The following is a 19,151-nucleotide window of genomic DNA, read 5'->3' as shown; positions in this document are numbered from 1 at the left end:
CAGATATTACTATTTCTAATTATATTTTTAATACTATTTCAGTTGGTTTAGAATTAGGGGTTGCTATTATTCAACAAATGCAGATAAAAAATATAAATTAACTGTAAGTGCACATGATGCTCCTTTTAAAATGGTTTTACCTTTAGGTATACTGGCATAGGCAATATTTTTATAGGATATACAACAAAAGATATGTTTATTGGTTTTTAGGTACACATTTTTGGAATAATGAAAAATTTTTACTGAAAAACCAACCCATAACCACTCTACAATAGTCGAGACAAAGTGGCTCAATCCAATATCTCACCGTTCATGACGACTGACCCATTTTGCACGGGAGGCAATTCCATTGGGAGCAATCCCTGATGCTGCGCTCAGTCGACTGTGGTGCGCAGGCTACTACATTGAGCGCACGCATCATAAGCACTTATCGGGCTCACAGCCACAGTCACGGTGGTGTATCCTCGCCAAGTGTAGAGACTGTGGTGAGTAATTTGGAATGTATTTCTGGATGGGCGGGTGCTTACCCAGCCCGCCACTATACAAACTTGAAGTGGGCGAAGGTGTCGTCGAATTGGTGGCGCGTTACTTATGGTGACGATGCCGCTTCCTGCAGCCACGGCCGACATGAGCACGTCGCCGGCTGCACGTGCCACTTCATTCCTTGAGACGTCGGGATCGATGAAGCTCGTCCAGAACACCGCAGACGATCAGCTTCCCCCTACGCCCAAGGTGGACACCCACACTGTCGTGCCGTTCGTGTCGGCAGTCCTCCCCTGGCTCTACATCGTCCACCATATCAATGCCAAGCAGCTCGATCGCGTTTTGGCCATCCTGGCCAAGTCGGACGGCCGCGATAAGGCGTGCAAGATCATTCAATACATGTGCAAACTGGCGATGGCTGTGAACCAGCAGAAATACAAACCCGCGGTCGGAACACTCGCACGCCAGTTGAGCGGCACCCGGCGTGTCCTCCGCCTCGGGCGATGTCTCAAGTTCTTTCCCAATTTTGTCGACGCAGGTTGCGAACCCGTGGGGTGGAGGCGAACGGTCGCGACGCTCAGCGCGGTCGTCGGGGGCGCTGGCGATGTCGGCGACGACGTGTGCTGGATCAGTGACATGAACCTCCTGTCTGCTTCCGTACGTCCTCGCCATTCTATCTCCGACCCGACTCAACGAACCATATCGTAGGTGGCTACGTCGTTGGAAATTTGGATCGACCGGCTCTGGTTCGCCACGGTGGCGTGCGACGTGCCCCTCAACACGGCCGACCTCTTGGACGCTCGTCGTGCGTTCCTGGAAGCCGTTCAGCGACTCGACCAGACCAAGGAAAGCGCGGTGGCCCTCCACAATTGCCGAGCCAAGTACCTGTCGGTGTGGCTCTCCCAAGTCAAGCTGTTGGCAGACTTTCTTCACTCGACCCGACGAGCGTTCGACTGGCCGACGGCGTCGCCGCTGCAGGACGCTGTGTGCGGACTCGTGTCGGCATCGTGCGCCATGACCAAACTGTGGCAACCTGCCGTGCTGCGGAAGCAAGACATGGCCCGATGATGCCCCCCTACATGTCGTAGTAGTCGACTGCATTTCTCGGTGAAGTCATCCGCCACGATGTGAATCGACTGGATCGCGATGTTCGTTTCTTGTTATTGCAAAGATGTGTGCGACGCACGTACTCGCACCACATGCCGAGCTTTCCCATCCCTCCCACCATCATGCTGCATACGGACGATGCCATGGCGACGGTCCCCGCGCGTGGCAGCCATGCAACTTCGTCCTGCTTTCACCTTTGCCATGGGACTTGGAGCGAGGGGCTGTTGTTTCTGCGCCAACCTAATGCGACCGCTTGTCGATGATGATGCCCACTTTGCATTTGCTATCGCGTTGCCGAGTCAAGCATGGTCTCTACGATCTGGAGCGCGACGAACAAAGGAGCAATGCGACTAGCACAGGCTCGGAGAACCGTCGAGAACATGAACGGATGGGGACTGCCGTTGTAATGCATGGCGCACGTAAGCATCCAGGTGTGCGGCGTCATGGCCGACAGGATGGTCGCATTGGAATAAAAATGGCGCTACTTTTCAGAAAGCACCTTAAACAAGCTCGGGACAACCTCCATGCGCCAGGGTCCGGGGCCAGGAAGGACTTCGCCGTCCATGTTCATCACGCCGTCCGATTCGTTTTGGGATATGACGACTGCTTTGACTTTCACGTACGACATGAGCGAACTTTTCTCCTCCTTTCCAAGCAAGTACAGCACGGCGAGATGGAGCATCTGAAATAGATTCCCCTTGCGGGCCACGAGCAGGTCGAGGCACCCGTCCGATGGATGGCAGTACGCGCCGTCGGGAGCCGAGTTCAGCACCCCCACGGCCACATACGATCCCGTCTCGGCCGTCCACCACTCTTCACGGAAGCGCCGTGCACTGGCGGGACTACGGACTACAAAAACAACCACGTCATGCACCACTGGGACGTCGCACCGGCATCTCTTACCTGCACCGGCCAGTTTGGTCACAGCTCGTAAGCTCGCGTTGCGCACGCTGGCCATGCCATCGTAAATGTTGCCTTCTTCCTACAAGTGCCGCGCACAACTGAGCCACGCAACAACCCTCCCATGCATTCAAGCCGATCCGGTGGACGGTGGCGAATGCCCTTACCACTTCGTACTGATCGTCAGCGCCCAAGTTTTTGATCTCGTCATACGGCCGCAGCGGAGGCTGTGGTTTAAGTGGCACATATTGCAGGCGTCCGGTGTGCCGCTTCGGGAACAGCGCGCGCTTCACTTTGAGGAACGCATACCGCTTCGTTCCCATCCACCGGTACTTTTCCGATTCGGCGGCAATGTCGCCGGGGACCCCCCAACCGAGCCCGCAGCAGCTGTACTGGACAGTGCTGTGGTCATCGGCCGCCATCGCCGTGCACACATCCAGCGGGCGAAGCTTTCGCTAGACAAGGGACACAGTTTGTCCGAGGGGCTTTCATCCATGGCGGCCTTGCCGCCCATACAACACCACCACGCGGGAGACGGAGCGATGCATGGCAGGGCTCGAAAACACATACACGCACAAACGCGGCGATATAGATATACCTTGATAATGCAATAGACCGCCGCCGCCGTGGTGGGGATGCCAACGCCCGTTCCAAATGCGTTCTGCGTGCCTGCAACACATCGAATGAGCGTCAGCAAGAACTGTTCGAGTAGTACACGCATGTCCCCCATCGACTCGATCGAACGTGCTCCAGCGCCATGTCACTGACGCCAGACACACGTTCAACAAGCTGCGTTTGTGATTCACCCGAACCGTCCAGTCGACGACGCATCGACATCACGCACCTGCAGAGATGAGCGAGATGGGCGTCGTTGCGACGACATGTCTCCACTCTGCCTCTGGCCTCGCCAGCAACCCGTTCATGTACTCGCAGATCGTGCCATCCCCAGATACAAACACGATCGCTTCGTAGCCTTCGTCGGTCGAGTATTCGCGGCCCATGTCGACTGCGTGGCCGCCGTACGTCGTGTGGTCGACGTGGTAGTCGAACCCAGCCAGGTCAAAGAACGGCTTGACGTCGTGCTCCCAAATGCGCGGGGCATTGCGACGGCCCGAGTGCGGGTTCACAACAACACGGATGCGCCGTTTCTGTGACGTCGGCGGGGCGCGCGCTTGCCACCGGACAAGCTCCTGGATCGACCGGATCCATGCACTAGCGACACATTCGCTCGACGTGTCGATGACCAACACGTGATGGGTGCGAAGCAGCGCTTTGGACGGCTTCGATCCTGGACGGTGCATGAAACACGAGATGGAAATGCGAGAGGAAAGGAATACCTTTGCCCTTTCGAAAGTAGTGCACGCGGAAGCACGCCGAGGTCGCGCCGCCAGACAATGCTTCGGCCCCCACGATATCGTCGGTGTCGATAAATCCCACTCGTTTGGATCTAGATACGTGGTCATGAAACCAGTCAAGGTGTCAACGAAGACGGAGAACGCTGCCTTACTCCTGGAACCACGCTAAGGTGTCCCGCGACAACGTCAGAGTGTACGACTTGTTCTTGATGCGCGCGGTGGACTTTAGGTCACAGTCTTGTGGCAGTTCACGACGTGAATGCGCCTACAACAACCATGGGAGCTCCTCCAGCACGAAGATGGGCATGCATACGCACTTGGATCATGCGAATGCTGTCGCGAACGTCGTCAGGGTGCGTAAGACCGACACCTTCGTCGATTAGCTTGCGGTTCAATACCATGTCCCGCGCAATTTCTTGCACCGACACGCGGGATACGTCGCGAAGTGATCGTGGGGACGACTGCGGCGTGCCGACGCCAATGCCCATCGTGACATCGTCATATCCAAAGCTTGAGCTTTCTTTTCTTGAAGAGGACGGTGTGCCAAACGAGTGTGATCGGTGGGAAAACATGCTGCGGTACACCGCTGTGGGTTGCGTCATGTCGTCCGATTCAGGAGTCGCTAATTCACTGTCAAAGTGCACGCCGCGGACTTCGCTCAGCGACGAGTTCGCGCGAAGCACGTCATGCGCGCCACCTTCAAATTCATGGTCCATCAGGGGATCCTCCGCGCTGTGTCGCCGCGCCATGCTGCGGGACGTCGCGATCTCGTTCTGTCGAATTACAAACGACGCCGTTTTCGAGGACTCGTCAATTTTCACCTGACCATTAAATTGATTTGATCTTTGTATGGAACCAAATGCTGTTGAATTTATTTTGTCAATTTTTTATGTAGATACAATTTCCAAGTCATGCACCACGAGTTTTAAATATCGGGTTGGCCACTTGTCCCAAGCATGTTGGCGCGATAGTTGCGACGCCGGCGACGGCACGAATGCACACGCGATACATACATACTGCGGAGTCGCACTGAAGCACTCGCATCACGGTTTGCACGAGCTTGGCTTCACACAAAGCAACGTCGGGGCGAGAGCGATCTCGACGCAGTCGTGGAATCCATCGATTTGCTTGCCGCGAACCTGCGACGTGACAAGACCCCTCCTTGTACGGTCGATGGAGTGGTCAGCTCAAAGTCAGACCGGCTATCGTGCGGAAGATCTCTCACCCTTGGCGCGAATGTCCATGGCGTTGTGCAAGCCCATAACTCACTCGAAAGTGGCGCGTGGCCATGTACTTCACGCCAGATCCAGCATACATCGAGCTGTTGCTCAAAGCAAGGTACTTTCGTGATCGCGGCGAGCCTCGACGACCTGCAGGGGCAAGTTCCTTTGACAACACGCACCCATGCTCGCGAAATCTTGGTCTGCACACAAATCCCCGCAAAAGAACCCGCCGCAAATTGGACAGCACTGTTCACATCGGCCAGGAAGCGGCGGCGCTTCACAACACCAAGATGACAATAGCTGTGCACACAGTGGAGCATGTCGTGCTTCCATGGCTGGATATCACATCGCTCCGTCGTCGGCACAAATGGGAAAATGGAGTGGAAGGGTGGGGGGCAGGCGCACAGAGCTCCGACCATCCTGTCGCCAGTCCTTTGGGGGCTGTGTAAAAGCCGGCGCCGACAAATCCTTGGCGCGTCGCGAGCCGCTCCCATCGTCCACATTGTGTCAAGCCATTCAGTGCACAAGCATTTGACCACGGGATGTTGCCTCCGCGGAGTGCCATGATGCCCACCCGGTGAGTGTGTAGTCCCTTCACGAGTTGCAATGCCCCTTGACGACACGCTCGTGCCACAATGCGATGCTAATGCAACCACGACATCCATGCCACCGCCTTCGGGAGGCGGGGATCCCCACGAACTTGTACAATGCCGCCATGAGGTCGTAGACATTGGTAACTTCGACGTCGTTCCGATGGACATACCGCGGATGGAAGTAGTGGTGTCGCACCCTGCAACCGACGGTACATTTGCATGTCTTGGTGCACGTCATACTCGCCACAACTGCCGCAAATCGCATGCATCGTCGCATGCGCTCGGGCCACGGCGGCGTCACTTGTGCTGCTGGCTCGTACGGACCAACGAATGTTCAAATCGATCGCGATCCAAAGGACTATATCGCCCTGAGTTTGTCCCGTTACTTCTCACGGACGAGAGATGTACTACCCGTAAGCAAAGCATGCGCAGCGTGAGGTTGAGGCCGACTGTGGCGCATCGACCTGCTTTTGGGTGCTTTGCCATGATATCGCGGGCATCCACACCAGCATGTCCGTCCTCATCCCCGCGTACTACTCGATCTCGGCGGCGCGGGGATCGTCTTTTTCGATGGCAGTTGCAACTCGACGACAATCCCTCCTACTATTGGATAGAATGTGCTCTCTATTGGCCAATCAGAAGCACGTTTCCAGGGAATGCCCAATGAAATCACCGAATACTCCGATCGTTGATTCGTTCGGTGCAGAATGGGTGGCAAGAACGAGTGGCCGGGGAGGGCTCCGCTGTTCGCTGGCATGAAGGGAAGAGCTTGCAGGGCCAGCAAAATGAATGGTTCTATGGGTCGCCCGTGCGAACCATCCTCACACACTGTGCTGCACGGAATCCGTCGATGGTACACTTACATTGGCCTGATGGACACCGCGGGCGAAACCACGAAAGATTGCCGTTGGAAATGCGCATCCATGGAACTGCGACAGGCGGCGTGAGATATCCAAGCGAGCCCGAACGTCGTCGAGCGCCGCCGTCCGCTGCCGTGGGTTACGTCAACACGTGGACAACAAGGTGAGGTTTCCAGCGGCTCCCGACCAGACACGTCGTAAGGTGGGGGTTGGTACCCAATCGTCGACCCGACACAGTGGAAATTTCCTCGGCTGCACTGTGCCTTTCGCCGGCAAGATCACATCGAGTCGCCACGATGCTTACGATCGCAGCGTTTGGATGTACAACGTCGACGGCTCTTCGGTGCATTCGGCCGGCCATTAGCCTGCCATGCGCCCCCGCTCCATTCCCGAGGGGTGCCTGCGCGGACGGCACTTCCGCTGGTCAGTACAGTACTTTGGATCGTCCGGTGGATGGAAGCACCATCATTCTGAGCGCTTCAATTCTCGTCCAGGGCTCACACAGATATCCCTGCATGTGCCAGGCGAGGCTCGAACGTTACCGCCGCTACCCTCTTGCAAGAGGCACACTTCGTGCGATTGGACGGGCAGCCCTCACGCACCAGGCGTTGCCCGCCGTGGAGCTCGCTCCACTCGCGGGTTTGTTCAGTTTTGAGAAGGGACGTCGGTCGATTTGCCCAAGGCAATGGCATCAGTGTATTCCCTTGATAATGTACGGCGTGGAACAGTGCTGGAACCAGACGGAGGATCGTCATCGATATGTATAGCTTGTTGCCTCGATGGATTTGTCTGTGTTTGATGTAGGGAAATTATTTCTCAAAATTTGCTTTCACCCGGAAAAAATGGCCTAAGAAATGCCGCGTGGGTTACGCGAGTCGCATTTTTATTCGACTTCAATACAAATTCCAAGTGAAACGCTTCAATGGCGCGACATTTTCTTGTCAAGCCACGAGATTGTAGAAACCTGCGATCACTTTTCTTGCTGGAGCCGCGCGCAGCGTCGACGAGAGCAGCAGCCCCTCGACAGTCACCACACTCGCAGCCACCACTGCCATTGCGGATACAGCCCACGCGGATAGCCATCCACAACTGCGAACGGGATCCCTGCGCCACCAGCAACCCCAGCAGCAGCAGGCGTGACCATATGGCCCCAGGAGACATCCCGTCAAACTCGACGCTGACCCGCCAAGACAGCGGGTACTTCCACCGAGACACCATGAGCTACACGGTGAGCGAGGGTCCGCGGTCAACACTGTTCGATAAGCACCTTGAGGAGCTGTACGCGGTACGATTCGAGATCGGTGGATCGTGTAGGTGGGACTGATTGGCATGCTTTGATTATAGAGCGACGAACCGGTCGACGGCGTGGCGTTCTTCGAGTCGGCAGGGTATTACGATGATGTGGAAGGCAACACGGTGAAGGGATTCATCGAGACGTGGGGACGACAGACGTTCTGGGGCGAGGACAACCCACCGATGATGATTGCACCGGACGGCACGGTCACTGCAGTGTGTCCGCCGAAAAGGTCCGACAAACAGGAATACGACGACGTTGAAGAGAAGGCATCGTTGGACGAACTCTTCCACGATTACATGCAAAGTCGCGCGGCTGTGTCGAAGATCTATTTTGAAACGCGAAAGCTGCGCACCAACTTGGAACAAACGTCGTCAGCATTTCGGAACGGCAAGGACACGATGGCGGCGATTGATCGGCTGCGCCTCAAGCTCCTGTGCGACTCGGACCTAGAGGACGACACGGATGACGAGATGGACAGCGAAGCATCGTTTGCGGGCAACTACCTCATGGGCATCAACCTGAACCTGCCAGCGTCGTCGATGGCGCCGTATTTCGGCCACCTTCGCGTACTCAAGCCAGGTCGAGTGCACTTGTTTGGGAGCTTCGACAAGCGTTGGTTTTACCTGGATTTCATCAAGGGCGAACTCGCGCTGTTTGCTCGCAGCTACTGGAAGACACCCAAAGGCAAGATCGACATGCGCGTCGTCGTGCGCATCTCGCCGATCAACGACACTGACTTCACGGTGCGATTCCGTCCGGGAAGCTCCGTCATGGGAGATGGCCAACATGACCGTGTGTAGATTGAACTGGCGGGGGAACACAGCGTGTACGTACGCGCCAACTCGGCCGAGAAGATGCAGTCGTGGATCACGCTGCTTCTGTACGCAAGGAAGCAAGCACGGCTGCACAGCGGTGGTGGCGGATCCCAGCGGTCCATCGCAAGCCACGCGTTTCACTCGACGCCGCCAACGCTCAGCACCCAGAGGGCATCCCTTGCACCGATGGCATCGTCGTCCAACCTCCGCGCCGCCCCATTGTCCGCGCCTCTTCCATCCAGGCCCCATCAGGTTTGACGTCCGCTCTCGAGTCAACTGAGCCGGAATGGTAGCGCTCCCAGTCGTGGAACCCTGGCAACCTCTTCAAGTTTGGCACGTCATCGACCGTAGCATGACGGCCGCGCGACGCCCAGCATTTTTATGACAAAAAAACGTGCCAAGACAGCAATTGGCAAGCACAAACTCAAATCGGTGGTGGCCGACACCACCACGTTGTATCAAGCACCCTGGCTGCCTGGCCACGGGCGTGTAGAAAAAAAGTTGTTAGGACCGCCAGATTCCCACCCCCCTGCCCGCGTAAGCACGATGAATGTTGCCATCGAGTGCGGACGCGATTGTTTCTGTGCGATGGAGCGGCAGGAACAAAGAAGGAGAGGCAAAAATGCGAGGAACCAAGGGGAGATTGCGAGAAGCGCTTGCCTCGATTGCCGAGCGATGTCGACACAGAGACGTTTCCGTCGCATGCGAGCAGGTGACATGGGGAACGAGAAATCGATGGGGTCCGCGGCGTCGTGACTGGTTGTGCAGACAATGTCAAGGGCACCAGGCCACGACAAGTGACGTTGCACGCGTTCGACCTTTGACGATGCGAAATGAATCGGAGTACAGCACTCGGCAAATGCCCCCAAACACACTTGAGCTTGACGCGCGACTTTGCTGACATTGGCCACGAGCCAGCAACATCGATTGCTCCATTACGTTTGGCAAACCAGCCAACATGATGGAACTAGCAGCGTCCTTCGAGGAGCCGACGACACACTCAGTGCAGAGTCGTCTGTATCAACTAACGTGGTCCAACGGTACAGGCCCAGGAAGGCACGACCGATGCGTGTGAGTATGATCTCGATGCTCACTTGTGGTTTGGGTCATTCATGCTGTCAAACACGCCTCGGTCGCTGCCGTTCGTGGTCGCGCAAAGGAGAACTTCCACACGATGGCCATGCAATTCTTCTCAAGTGCAGAGGACAGACCGGTGCATGGCGGCTCTGAGGCTCGTACGACAAGGCGAACGGCGGAGTCTATTTGCGGTGAATAATTTTCACCACAATGTCGGTTGTGCGACGTGCACTCGTCCTGATGCTGGCAACGGCGAGAACGAAGAGCGTGGCCGATGGCTAGGAGCCATTCGCACAACTTACGTACGGCGTGCCATGACACGGACCCGCAAGCCCTTTGGATTGACACGGCAAGAGTGTCCCCAGGTCTTCCGCGATGAACATTGTGCTGTCGGATGGGAGGCGAATCGAGGCCAGGTTGTTCCGAACTCGCATTGGCACCATCCAACTACCGCGTCAAGAGTTTCGATGTGTATGCCCGAAGACGCAGGGTGCGTCGCTTGAAGCATCTCGAGTTGGCCGCCGCTGCGGCGACCTGCACCGCGCTGACGTGGTGAACACGATGGGCACTATCATTTCATTGGCTGTTCGTGCAATTGGACGCATGTGATTGGCTGGAGGTGACGAACAGTCGACATCGCTCGATGTCGAGTAAAATACCTGGCGGTTCTCGGAGGCAGGAACACGATGAACGCTTGTTAGCACACTGCATCCCCAGAGCTGAATGGGGGGGAGCGATCCGCCGATGAAAGATCACATAGTCAGCGTGGATGTATCGCGCAATGCGCCGCAGGAACGCCCAAAGGAGCAAGGTTCAGCGCGGATGTTCTAACGTGGTATGCACAGAAGAGACTGGTCGAGGTGGGTATCGGTGGCCGATTCCAAAGAAACGCGCGCACCTTGCGCCCATGTCGGCAGTAAAAACAGCAAGACAATGTGGTGTGCGTGCGTCGGAGTAATACGTCACCGTGGATTCGCCGCTGAACCAGCATGTCACGCGGTGCTGGCCATCTCGGCACGAAAACCGAAACGATGGATCGATCGTCACGGCAACTTGTCGTACTCCACGATAAATGTGCTACTCGGCAAACGGCGTTTCGTGGCGTCGTCGCATCCCCCCGCACACAGTGTCGACCCTCCACGACCCAACATCTCCCATCCCACCCTTCCATCCCTCTACAGAACCAACCGGGCCCGTCCTGCTCATGTCAGAGTATCCACTGCGACCATGTCTTTGGCGCATACTCGATGGAGGCTGGTCGATACTGGGCTCGACCAGGCGCAGCCTCCCGACGACGAGCTTGCGCCGCGTGGACAGCGCGCAGAGTCGCAGAGATGGGCGTTGAAGTTGAGGCGGCATTCGGAAACGTCGAATTTTATCCGGCCAATCGCACCGAATTCTCTCGGTGTGGGTGGACGAGAAAATAAAAACCTAAGGGGAATACATAGAACAAGTATAAAGATGGTTCAGAATAAAAGTTTCGAGGCCCATCCATTGTAGACAAAAAGGGGGGATGCCCGACGAAAGCAGGTGAGATTCAGCACGGTGCGACATGTTGATGGTGAAACACCAACCGAATCAGTCGGGTTCTTGCCATATTGGGACCTCGAACCGTTGCCGCGACCGCCGCCGACGCCGACACATTCCTTTCCACAACAACATGCCAGGTGTCAAGCGCGTTCAACTGGATGGATGGGGCTCCCATGTGGCTGGCAAGGTCGTCTGCGTTGACTCGGATCGATCGGTCAACCCCTACGCCGCCGCCCCTCAAGCGCCGTACTATCCTCACCACGTCCACAACACACACCACTCGACCTACAACCAAGTCGCATTCAAGCAAGAAGCGTCGTTGTACACATCGAAGCAGTACTTGTACGGTCAGTCTCCTACCGTGCCGTCGATCGACCGCGTTCAAGCTGAAATCGCCCGCGAATGCACTGCCATCTCAAAGAAGGCCCCGCATCTCGAGATGTCTCTCCACGAGTGCTCGGTTTGTTTGACGGGCAATGCGCATACCCAGATCGTCCCATGCGGGCACATATTTCACAGCCGTTGCTTTCTTCGATGGTACCGGTCAAACCGGACGTGTCCGTTGTGCCGTAGCAGCGTCGACCGCGTCCAGCTCGTTACACAAGTTCTCGAGCCTGTGGATGCTCTCATGGCATATGACAGCGACGACGATATGGACGCGACCCCGACATCCAGCGATCCATCGTCCCTAATGGAGGACACGGAACTCTTGTCGTTCCTCGCTCACGACGATGCGTCGATTTCGCCGTCGTCGGCGTCATCGATTTCAGACGACACGGACTTGCTTCCGATGGAAGACATGGAAATCCTCGAAGATCTCGCTTCATTTGACGACAAGCCTCATATGTCATCCGTGTGTATGATGCAACCTCATCAACACGCCACACAACAGCCCCCCATCGCGTTCACACCTGCGACCACCATGCCCAACTACTGGATGGTGCTCAACCACTCCCAGACCCTTGTTCCTGCGGCGTCGCATCCCGCCGCGCCATCTGCCCGGGTAGTGCCGATTGCGCCGCGCCCGAACGTGCCTGCAAATTCGTCCGCCGTGGCTGCAACGAACGCTCAGCAGTACCCACATGGAGGGATCCAAACTCCATCGCCGATGGTTGTTCTTGCGCCACCAACGTCCAAGATGCATTCGTGTCGATGTGCCGGTGGCTGCCGCAACGGCCGGTGTGCATGTGTCAAGGAAGGCAGCATGTGTGGAATCACGTGTCGGTGCACGTCGTGCAAGAACCCGTTCTTAAGCATCGCCATGGCTGGGATCGACGTGTCGTCCCTGATTAAGGACGACTGCTTCATGCACAACTTGTCCAAGATCCGAGACATGATGACAAAGCTCCACGAACGGCTTCCGGCGCCGTGCTGCTCGTCAGCCAAGGAGCTCACGATCCTCGACTGCATTGACGGATACACGTGCGCCGACTGCGGTAAGATGTACGACTTTTCGTGGTGCAGCAACAAGCTGTGCGACCGAGAGAAGCACAGGCGGAACCATTGCTCCAAGTGCAAACGTTGCGGTGACCACCGCGACGTTCACTGCGACAATTGCAACCGATGCTACTTTGCCGGTGTTTCGTCGAGCTTTGCCTGCGCGTGCCAAGAGAAGCTGAAAGCGGCAGCGGTCGACGCGGTCAAGAAAGCTCAGCCAGCGAACGCCGCCGCGGGGGGGCTCGGCCGGGCAGCCAGCGCAGAAGACGGCGAAGAAGGCGAGTGCTCGATCATGTGACCACAAAGCGCCGACGTATAGGAATAAAGTTAGAAAGCGCAATGAACCATGCAAGCAGTACTCTGCAGGCGCAGCGGACGGCATCCCAAAATAACGGGAACTTCATGGGGCGAAGCGTGCGAAGGAGCGGTGGGTGAGCGACGAGGCGGAGGGTTACAGCATGCTGCAGGACGACGATGAAGCGTCGAGAGCTTAGCGGTACCGTTCGCAGCTCATCGAGAGCGTGGCGGGGGCGCGCAGTAAGTGTCAAATCCAAACGAAATAAGTATATTAAGTAGCATGTGGTTGATGGCTCAGACGCATCGACTAAATGAATTCGACTGCAACGACCGCTACGAGCATGGTGCCGAGGACGACGGCGTCGCCTTTGTGAAAGGAAGCCTTGATCCCGTCCAAGTCACCGACTTCGGCCGCCAACGTGCCCATGAACAGCAGTTGGCACACGATAGAAAAGAGTTCGCACATGGCTTCCATGAGGTACGTGATGTGAAACACGTTCTCGATGTGTTTGTGGACCGAAAGATAGCAAAATCCAACTAGCCCATCGATGAGACCAAAGACGAAGCCAGCAGGCGCACGTACAGCTCACAGAAAGCGCGATGCCTGCGCCAAGCCACACGTTGCCCCACATCAACGCCCGCCTGCAGCAGGCCCGCTTTAAGCGATGATTTTTTTCGAGAGAGGCGACGGGTTCTTACCTGTGCGCTTGCACCGCCGCGGCTTTCTGGTAATGCAGCATCCATCGTGACGTTTGCGCAAGGAACATCATGACCCAAGAACTGACGAAAAAGGCAACCGTGGCGGCGATGTGGATGAGCTCCCATCGTTTCAGGTCGAACGTCGCCAACGTGCTGAGGCCAATGCAGGTGAGGAGGCCAAACGCGTAGTAAATCCACGCAAGGGGTCGTTGCCAAGACGAAGATGAGCACGTCCGAAGCAAGAACGTCGAGTAGAGCGACACGGTCAGGAAGATCATGTATGACGTGATGTTCATCCCGACGGCAAAGATGTGAAACTGCGGATGGTACTTGGCCGCTGTCGACAGCGTCGGGTACAGTTCGGAGCACGTGAACTGGTGGGTGCAGCTATACCCGATTGTCGCCGCCATGGTGATCAAGCCCGCCACCGGAACGAGGAGCGGGTAGATGTACACAGGTAGGGCACATGATGACGGGATTGCTGGCGTGCGTGCCGCTTCCGCGACCGGGGATGGCCTGGTTGCGTGGTGAGTCTTCGCCGACGCCGAGGCAAAGGTCGTTCGCCGAATGAACTGCGTGGTACTGAGCACCGACCCGACAGACCCCCGCGTCGATGCCTCGCATGGCCCGCTCAGTTGACGCAACATCCGCTCGAGTGCGCAATTGTGGAAGGTTGGTGCAATTGCCAACTGGCCGGTATCTTGCCTTGGGTATGTCGGACACTGAAATAGTGTATATAGATTCTATTTAGTGTACGTCACATCGACACACTATTTGACGGCTTGCATCTCACCACATCCAGCGAACCTACACTAGTTGAAGTAGTTGAATTCCACCCTGTTCTTTCGAGCGCTCTGAGTGGTGGCCATCCCGAGTAAATACCCTGTAAAACTCAGTGGTTTTATTTCAACCAATGCATGCATGCCTTTTTCAAACGATTAAGATAATGGAAACGGGACATTTGTTGTAGCACCCCAATGCAGCAAGCGGACTACACTAGTCCCCGCTGTTATAAGTGTTCCATGACGTCGAAGATAGCGGCCCGGCATTTCCGCTACGTGTTGTGAGAGGAGCGAGCGCTGTTGCGCGCAATGGAGCACTTGTTCAAGCAACGTTTTTCCGGAATGGTGACCAAGTAGCCAAAAATCTGAAAAGTTCTGGCGCCAGTCGCAACGAATTCGGGCAAATGTACTTGTATAAGGTACCAACTTACAACACCACTGTCAACAAAAAACAGCACACTATTTAGTGGTCACGTCCATCATTTGAGCAATCTGTTATGGCGAAGCTGGTACGCGGAACGGTGCCACGCGGTCTGCTGGAGGCGATTGCTCGGCTGGAAGACACTGACGCATACTTTGTTGGCATGGATACAGACGCCGCGCTGGCGGTGTGGTCTCTCTATACCACAAGCGACAGTTGCGACCATGCGGGCTTACGACAGCGAGACCCTCATTGCGATATGTGGCCATGTGGCTTGCGAGTGCTTGGTCCCATATTGATTGTTCACGCAGGCACGTCGAAAGAAGAGTTAGGTAGGGCAGGGAGGGGTTGTCTGAAAAATGGCTTTACGAGGGCATACACGAATAGAGCAATCCGTGGCGAGGCGACGTCAACGCGGCGACTTCGTCTGCACACAAGACACTCGCATGTATGTGCTGATCTACGACCGCGACACGCATCAAGCCCACGTGCGATTCTCGCCAGCACCTTCCATGCACACACGCGTACGTCGTCGTCCTCCTCGCGCACTTCCAAACGCGCCATCCTAGGACCGTGCGCCATCGACATGGAACACCATTCCACTGGAAGCCGTTGCAGACGATGACGAAGACGATCCCGTTGAATTCCTGTCTTCCATTAAGTGCACCATGCTTCGATGCGCCTTTTCGATCGAGCTCTCGAGGGTAGCGCCTCTCATTCCATTTCGTTTCCACACCACGCATGTGCAGGTGACACCGACATCACTGGCACCTCCGTACTCGCCTTCCCGCGCGCTGGACGAATTCCGACGAGCGTTAATGGACCCATCGCAGACATTCTTTGAATTGCACGCGTCGTTGGGACCAGTCATGGTCAACCAAGCTGGCGACGTCATCCGTGGCAAGTTGCCGTCCACGGACTCGCATCCTGAGCGGCGTTTGCTGTGCGACGTATTCCCCAAGCAGTTGAAATCGGCTTGTCGCGGCCTTCCCTACAGCACGTCGCACCATCCAGTGACGTTGTATCAGGCATTGTCCTCAGGCAACTCCGCCGCTCCCACATGGACAGTGCATGCCCATGGAGCGCACGGTAATTGCGTCAACTGCATCGAGGGCACGAGCACTCATCGTCGCATGGCGGCAGACGCTGCAGTGATGATTTCGTTCGATGCAGTTGCGTGCGTGTCATGGGAACTACCTCTTGCGGACGCCATCGCGGCACTCGTAAAGCGCCTCGCCTTGCAGGTCCATGGTGGCTGCGTTTCGATCATCTTGATGTCCATGTCAATTAGGCGAAGAAAGCGCAGGATTTTCAAGTTGACCGGCATGGCGATGCAAACCAAGCAGTCTCAACGTTGGAGTGCGTGCAGTTTCCGCTCCGCGGCGGGGCGGTCCATCCCATTGGGGTGTGGACATGTGATCGTCGCGATCTCTTGCCGTCGCAGCGCCACAACCTGCATGTGCATTTTGTGCAGCCGATGGATCGGCCAGTGCTGCGACGTCGCTGCCAATGGCTACAACCCAGCGCCGCCGACGACCAAACAAACGCTGACCGCCCGTTGGTGAATATCCATTTGGGGGCGTCGTTCCCGGCCCAGAGCGCGGTCCCCACCACCCATCTCGTTCAGGGCAAGGTGGCGTATTACCACTACCTCCAACAAGGGGTGCAAGATAAGGTACGATGGCATTGTCGTTGCGTGAGCCGTGGCCCGCATGCAGCGTCCATAGGGATGGGGATGTGCCTACCGCTCGTTGCAAACTCTCGCGTCGTGGCTGTGGCTGAACCAGTACACCGACGTATGCTGCGTGTTTGGTGCTCGCGAACAAGGTGCTGAGCCTCTTGTAGGTGCCAGTGCCAACTCATCGCGAGATCCAAGACATTTTGTTCAAACTTGGCGACAAACCGCCACGCTTTGTGGGTTCGCGGGGTTGGATCGGGACTGTCGAAGTCGGATTCGTCCTGGAAGAGCGATTTCGTGTGCGTTGCTGCGGGAGGGGCGATTTCATCGACTTGAGCGGGCATGGCGCGTTAGGTGAGCTGCCGAACGATCTACTGCGCAAGCGGCCGGGACCTGCCGCGCCATGCACCGACGTTGGCCGAGCACTTTTTAATCCACGGGTCGCCTGTCATGATGGGTAAGGCAATGCGAGGCTTGCGTTCGGTTGACGTGTCTGCCATGATGCGCAGGTGGGGCATCGCTGGCGTTCACGATCGTGGGTGTGGCGACGGCACCGACCGCCGACGAGAGAGACCTGCCAGACATGTGGTTGCTGGTGTTGGATCCGCATTACAGCGGCGGCGACGCGGACGTGCAGGCTTTGCTAACCAAGGTGCGGCGGGAACGTCGCATGTATCGTCGTCCTTGACTTGCATAAGGTTGTGGCCATGGAAGGGTACAAGGCATTGCCCGTGGGTTGGCGGCATGCATCGTCCTTCCCTCCGACGAGCTTTTACAACCTTTGCCTGCCGCAGCGGCCGGTGCATCCTGTGTAGCTAGCTGACGTCGCTGCATGCCGACATCTCGTGGATACCCTGGAGCGCAGGTGAACAATGCCCAGCATCCCGAAAAGTTTGTTTTGAAGGAATGCGCTGCTTGAAGCAAACGACATGCAAATCTTATCAAGGAAAGGATTAAATAAACGCCTACTACACCCACAGCGCTAACAGACTGAACGCGCCAAAGGCACTGACGAGCGCGACGACCTTGTGAACGAGATGGCGGCGGTCGTGGAGCTCTTGTGGAATGATTTCCATCGCGCCCACGTATAGAAACGTCCCTCCAGCCAGCGCCGTGCACACACCGCTTGCAAAACTATCATTGGGGTCGTTGCCAGCGAGAAAGGCGCCGAGGCCGACTCCCAACGGAGTCATCAGTGCAAACACAAGCAAACTGCCCATGAGGCGCCCCCGCCCGACGCGGTGCTTTATAAGTTCGAGGGCTAGCGCCATGGCAGCCAGCGCTTTGTGAGCAACGATCGCAAAAAAAATATGCCACGCGCTCGTGGAAGTGGCGGCACCAATACCGAGGCCTTCCATAAGGGAGTGGAACGACAACGCGGCGAACACGACGATCGCGACAAACGCGTTCGAGGTGGCGTCAATGAGTCCGTGCACGTGCGTATGAGTGACTTCAGACGTAACGCACTGGTCGGACGAGTCGTAGGCGATATGGGGCTTGTTCACGATGAGTGGCAGCCTTTCCTCGGGGGACCCGTTGAAGCGTTTCTGCAGTGCGTGCGCTAGGGACTCCAGGAGCAAAATAAACAGAAAGCCTGCGCCGTAGATGACAAACGCATACGGAAAGCACATGGACGTGGCACATCCCATATTGAGAAGTGGGACGTTATCGGCCGCGTCGGGAAGCATGTGCACCAGGGACGCCGAGAGGAAAATGCCCGCGGCAGCCATGTTGAGGATGCTAGTCACCTTGGCGTTCAACTGAAGAACGTATATCGGGAACAACGCCCCTCCAAGCGCGAGGACAAAGATCGCCACCGCAGAGAACACCTTGAATTGCACCAGATTGTCGTCCATCTTGGCAAGTTGAACAGTGCCGTCGTGGACGCGCTTGTCCCAGCGCACCACGGCAAAATTTAGTGCTTCGTTCGGCAAAGTTCCGTATTTATAGCAACCGGACGCCGTCGGAAAAGCCGCCGTCGGATAATATCCGGATAACGCGATTTGAACGCTGCTCTCCGCGGCACATTGACAGCGATGCCGGCAGCGACTTGGCGCTCGTCACATTGGACAACTGATTGAGCTCAACGCTCGGCGTCACCTGAAGCTATCGCGATGACGCGCTGGTCCGTTGGGTGGGGAGATGGGGATCCCTCGGCGGCAGCGTGCGACTGCTTCGTCCAGTAGTTGGAAGGCTTGCGATACATGAAACGCGCCACGGCATGTTACGAGGGCATCATGAACATGAGATGTTGCAGCCATGACGTGTCATGAGTCTTCAAGTGATCATCAACATGGCCCATCGTCCAAAGGAATGCCTTGACGGCCAAGCACGTCGGTCCACAGTTCTGAATGGTCACCATGAAAGTCGCGCATACCACTGACGGGTGTGCAACTAGACCAGTTCGTCCTAGACACAGCAGCGATGACATGACTGGGTAAAGCAACGTGGGCGTAAGAATCGATCGTGGTGCGACGCACTTGACTCGAACAAGTGAGTGCCACCGCCGATGGCGGTAGGTCAGTTTCGAAAGCGTTCCGGTGTGTGCTTACGTTGTCCAATGATTGGTTGAAAATATGCCAATGAAATGTATTCTT

The 19,151-nt window shown here is 56.4% G+C and overlaps 7 protein-coding genes across 9 annotated transcripts; 4 read left to right on the top strand and 3 right to left on the bottom strand.

The window, feature by feature from the left end:
* The first annotated feature begins 566 nt into the window (after window positions 1–566).
* On the top strand, window positions 567–1,645 carry H310_13124 (hypothetical protein). Its single transcript, XM_008880500.1, has 2 exons — window positions 567–1,140; window positions 1,192–1,645. Exons 1-2 carry the CDS (start codon window positions 592–594, stop codon window positions 1,549–1,551), a joined length of 909 nt encoding a protein of 302 aa, XP_008878722.1. The 5' UTR covers window positions 567–591; the 3' UTR covers window positions 1,552–1,645.
* A 361-nt stretch (window positions 1,646–2,006) lies between these two features.
* H310_13123 (hypothetical protein) lies at window positions 2,007–4,619 on the bottom strand. The gene is made up of 8 exons (XM_008880499.1): window positions 4,163–4,619; window positions 3,998–4,110; window positions 3,828–3,937; window positions 3,335–3,778; window positions 3,089–3,159; window positions 2,658–2,945; window positions 2,494–2,572; window positions 2,007–2,439 (listed from the first exon to the last, which is right to left on the bottom strand). Exons 1-8 carry the CDS (start codon window positions 4,592–4,594, stop codon window positions 2,072–2,074), a joined length of 1,905 nt encoding a protein of 634 aa, XP_008878721.1. The 5' UTR covers window positions 4,595–4,619; the 3' UTR covers window positions 2,007–2,071.
* A 2,852-nt stretch (window positions 4,620–7,471) lies between these two features.
* On the top strand, window positions 7,472–9,203 carry H310_13122. Of its 2 annotated transcripts, XM_008880498.1 has the most exons (4): window positions 7,472–7,806; window positions 7,866–8,561; window positions 8,619–8,885; window positions 8,927–9,203. In XM_008880498.1, the coding sequence occupies exons 1-4, from the start codon at window positions 7,666–7,668 to the stop codon at window positions 8,987–8,989; spliced, it is 1,167 nt and encodes a 388-aa protein (XP_008878720.1). In that variant the 5' UTR covers window positions 7,472–7,665; the 3' UTR covers window positions 8,990–9,203. The 2 variants fall into 2 exon arrangements, with proteins under 2 accessions (XP_008878720.1, XP_008878719.1); XM_008880497.1 differs by having other exon boundaries at window positions 8,619–9,203.
* Window positions 9,204–11,251: 2,048 nt separating this feature from the next.
* H310_13121 (hypothetical protein) lies at window positions 11,252–13,263 on the top strand. Its single transcript, XM_008880496.1, has one exon. The coding sequence runs from the start codon at window positions 11,263–11,265 to the stop codon at window positions 12,973–12,975; it is 1,713 nt and encodes a 570-aa protein (XP_008878718.1). The 5' UTR covers window positions 11,252–11,262; the 3' UTR covers window positions 12,976–13,263.
* H310_13120 lies at window positions 13,220–14,393 on the bottom strand. 2 transcript variants are annotated; one of them, XM_008880495.1, is made up of 3 exons: window positions 13,674–14,393; window positions 13,558–13,616; window positions 13,220–13,511 (listed from the first exon to the last, which is right to left on the bottom strand). In XM_008880495.1, the coding sequence occupies exons 1-3, from the start codon at window positions 14,318–14,320 to the stop codon at window positions 13,282–13,284; spliced, it is 936 nt and encodes a 311-aa protein (XP_008878717.1). In that variant the 5' UTR covers window positions 14,321–14,393; the 3' UTR covers window positions 13,220–13,281. The 2 variants fall into 2 exon arrangements, with proteins under 2 accessions (XP_008878717.1, XP_008878716.1); XM_008880494.1 differs by having other exon boundaries at window positions 13,220–13,616.
* Window positions 14,394–14,956: 563 nt separating this feature from the next.
* Window positions 14,957–17,369, top strand: H310_13119 (hypothetical protein; the record flags this gene model as incomplete). The annotated part of the gene is made up of 11 exons (XM_008880493.1): window positions 14,957–15,208; window positions 15,264–15,400; window positions 15,446–15,580; window positions 15,626–15,965; window positions 16,020–16,120; window positions 16,168–16,551; window positions 16,604–16,672; window positions 16,722–16,853; window positions 16,909–17,011; window positions 17,064–17,206; window positions 17,253–17,369. Exons 1-11 carry the CDS (start codon window positions 15,040–15,042, stop codon window positions 17,367–17,369), a joined length of 1,830 nt encoding a protein of 609 aa, XP_008878715.1. The 5' UTR covers window positions 14,957–15,039.
* Window positions 17,370–17,450: 81 nt separating this feature from the next.
* Window positions 17,451–18,458, bottom strand: H310_13118 (hypothetical protein). The gene has a single exon (XM_008880492.1). It carries the CDS (start codon window positions 18,408–18,410, stop codon window positions 17,523–17,525), a length of 888 nt encoding a protein of 295 aa, XP_008878714.1. The 5' UTR covers window positions 18,411–18,458; the 3' UTR covers window positions 17,451–17,522.
* Between the last annotated feature and the right edge of the window lie 693 nt (window positions 18,459–19,151).

This window comes from Aphanomyces invadans (assembly GCF_000520115.1).
Source record: "Aphanomyces invadans strain NJM9701 unplaced genomic scaffold supercont1.47, whole genome shotgun sequence".
In the NCBI taxonomy this organism is placed as follows: domain Eukaryota; phylum Oomycota; class Saprolegniomycetes; order Saprolegniales; family Verrucalvaceae; genus Aphanomyces; species Aphanomyces invadans.
The sequence above is the reverse complement of the archived record's forward strand: the minus strand, read 5'-3'. Positions and strand labels throughout refer to the sequence as shown.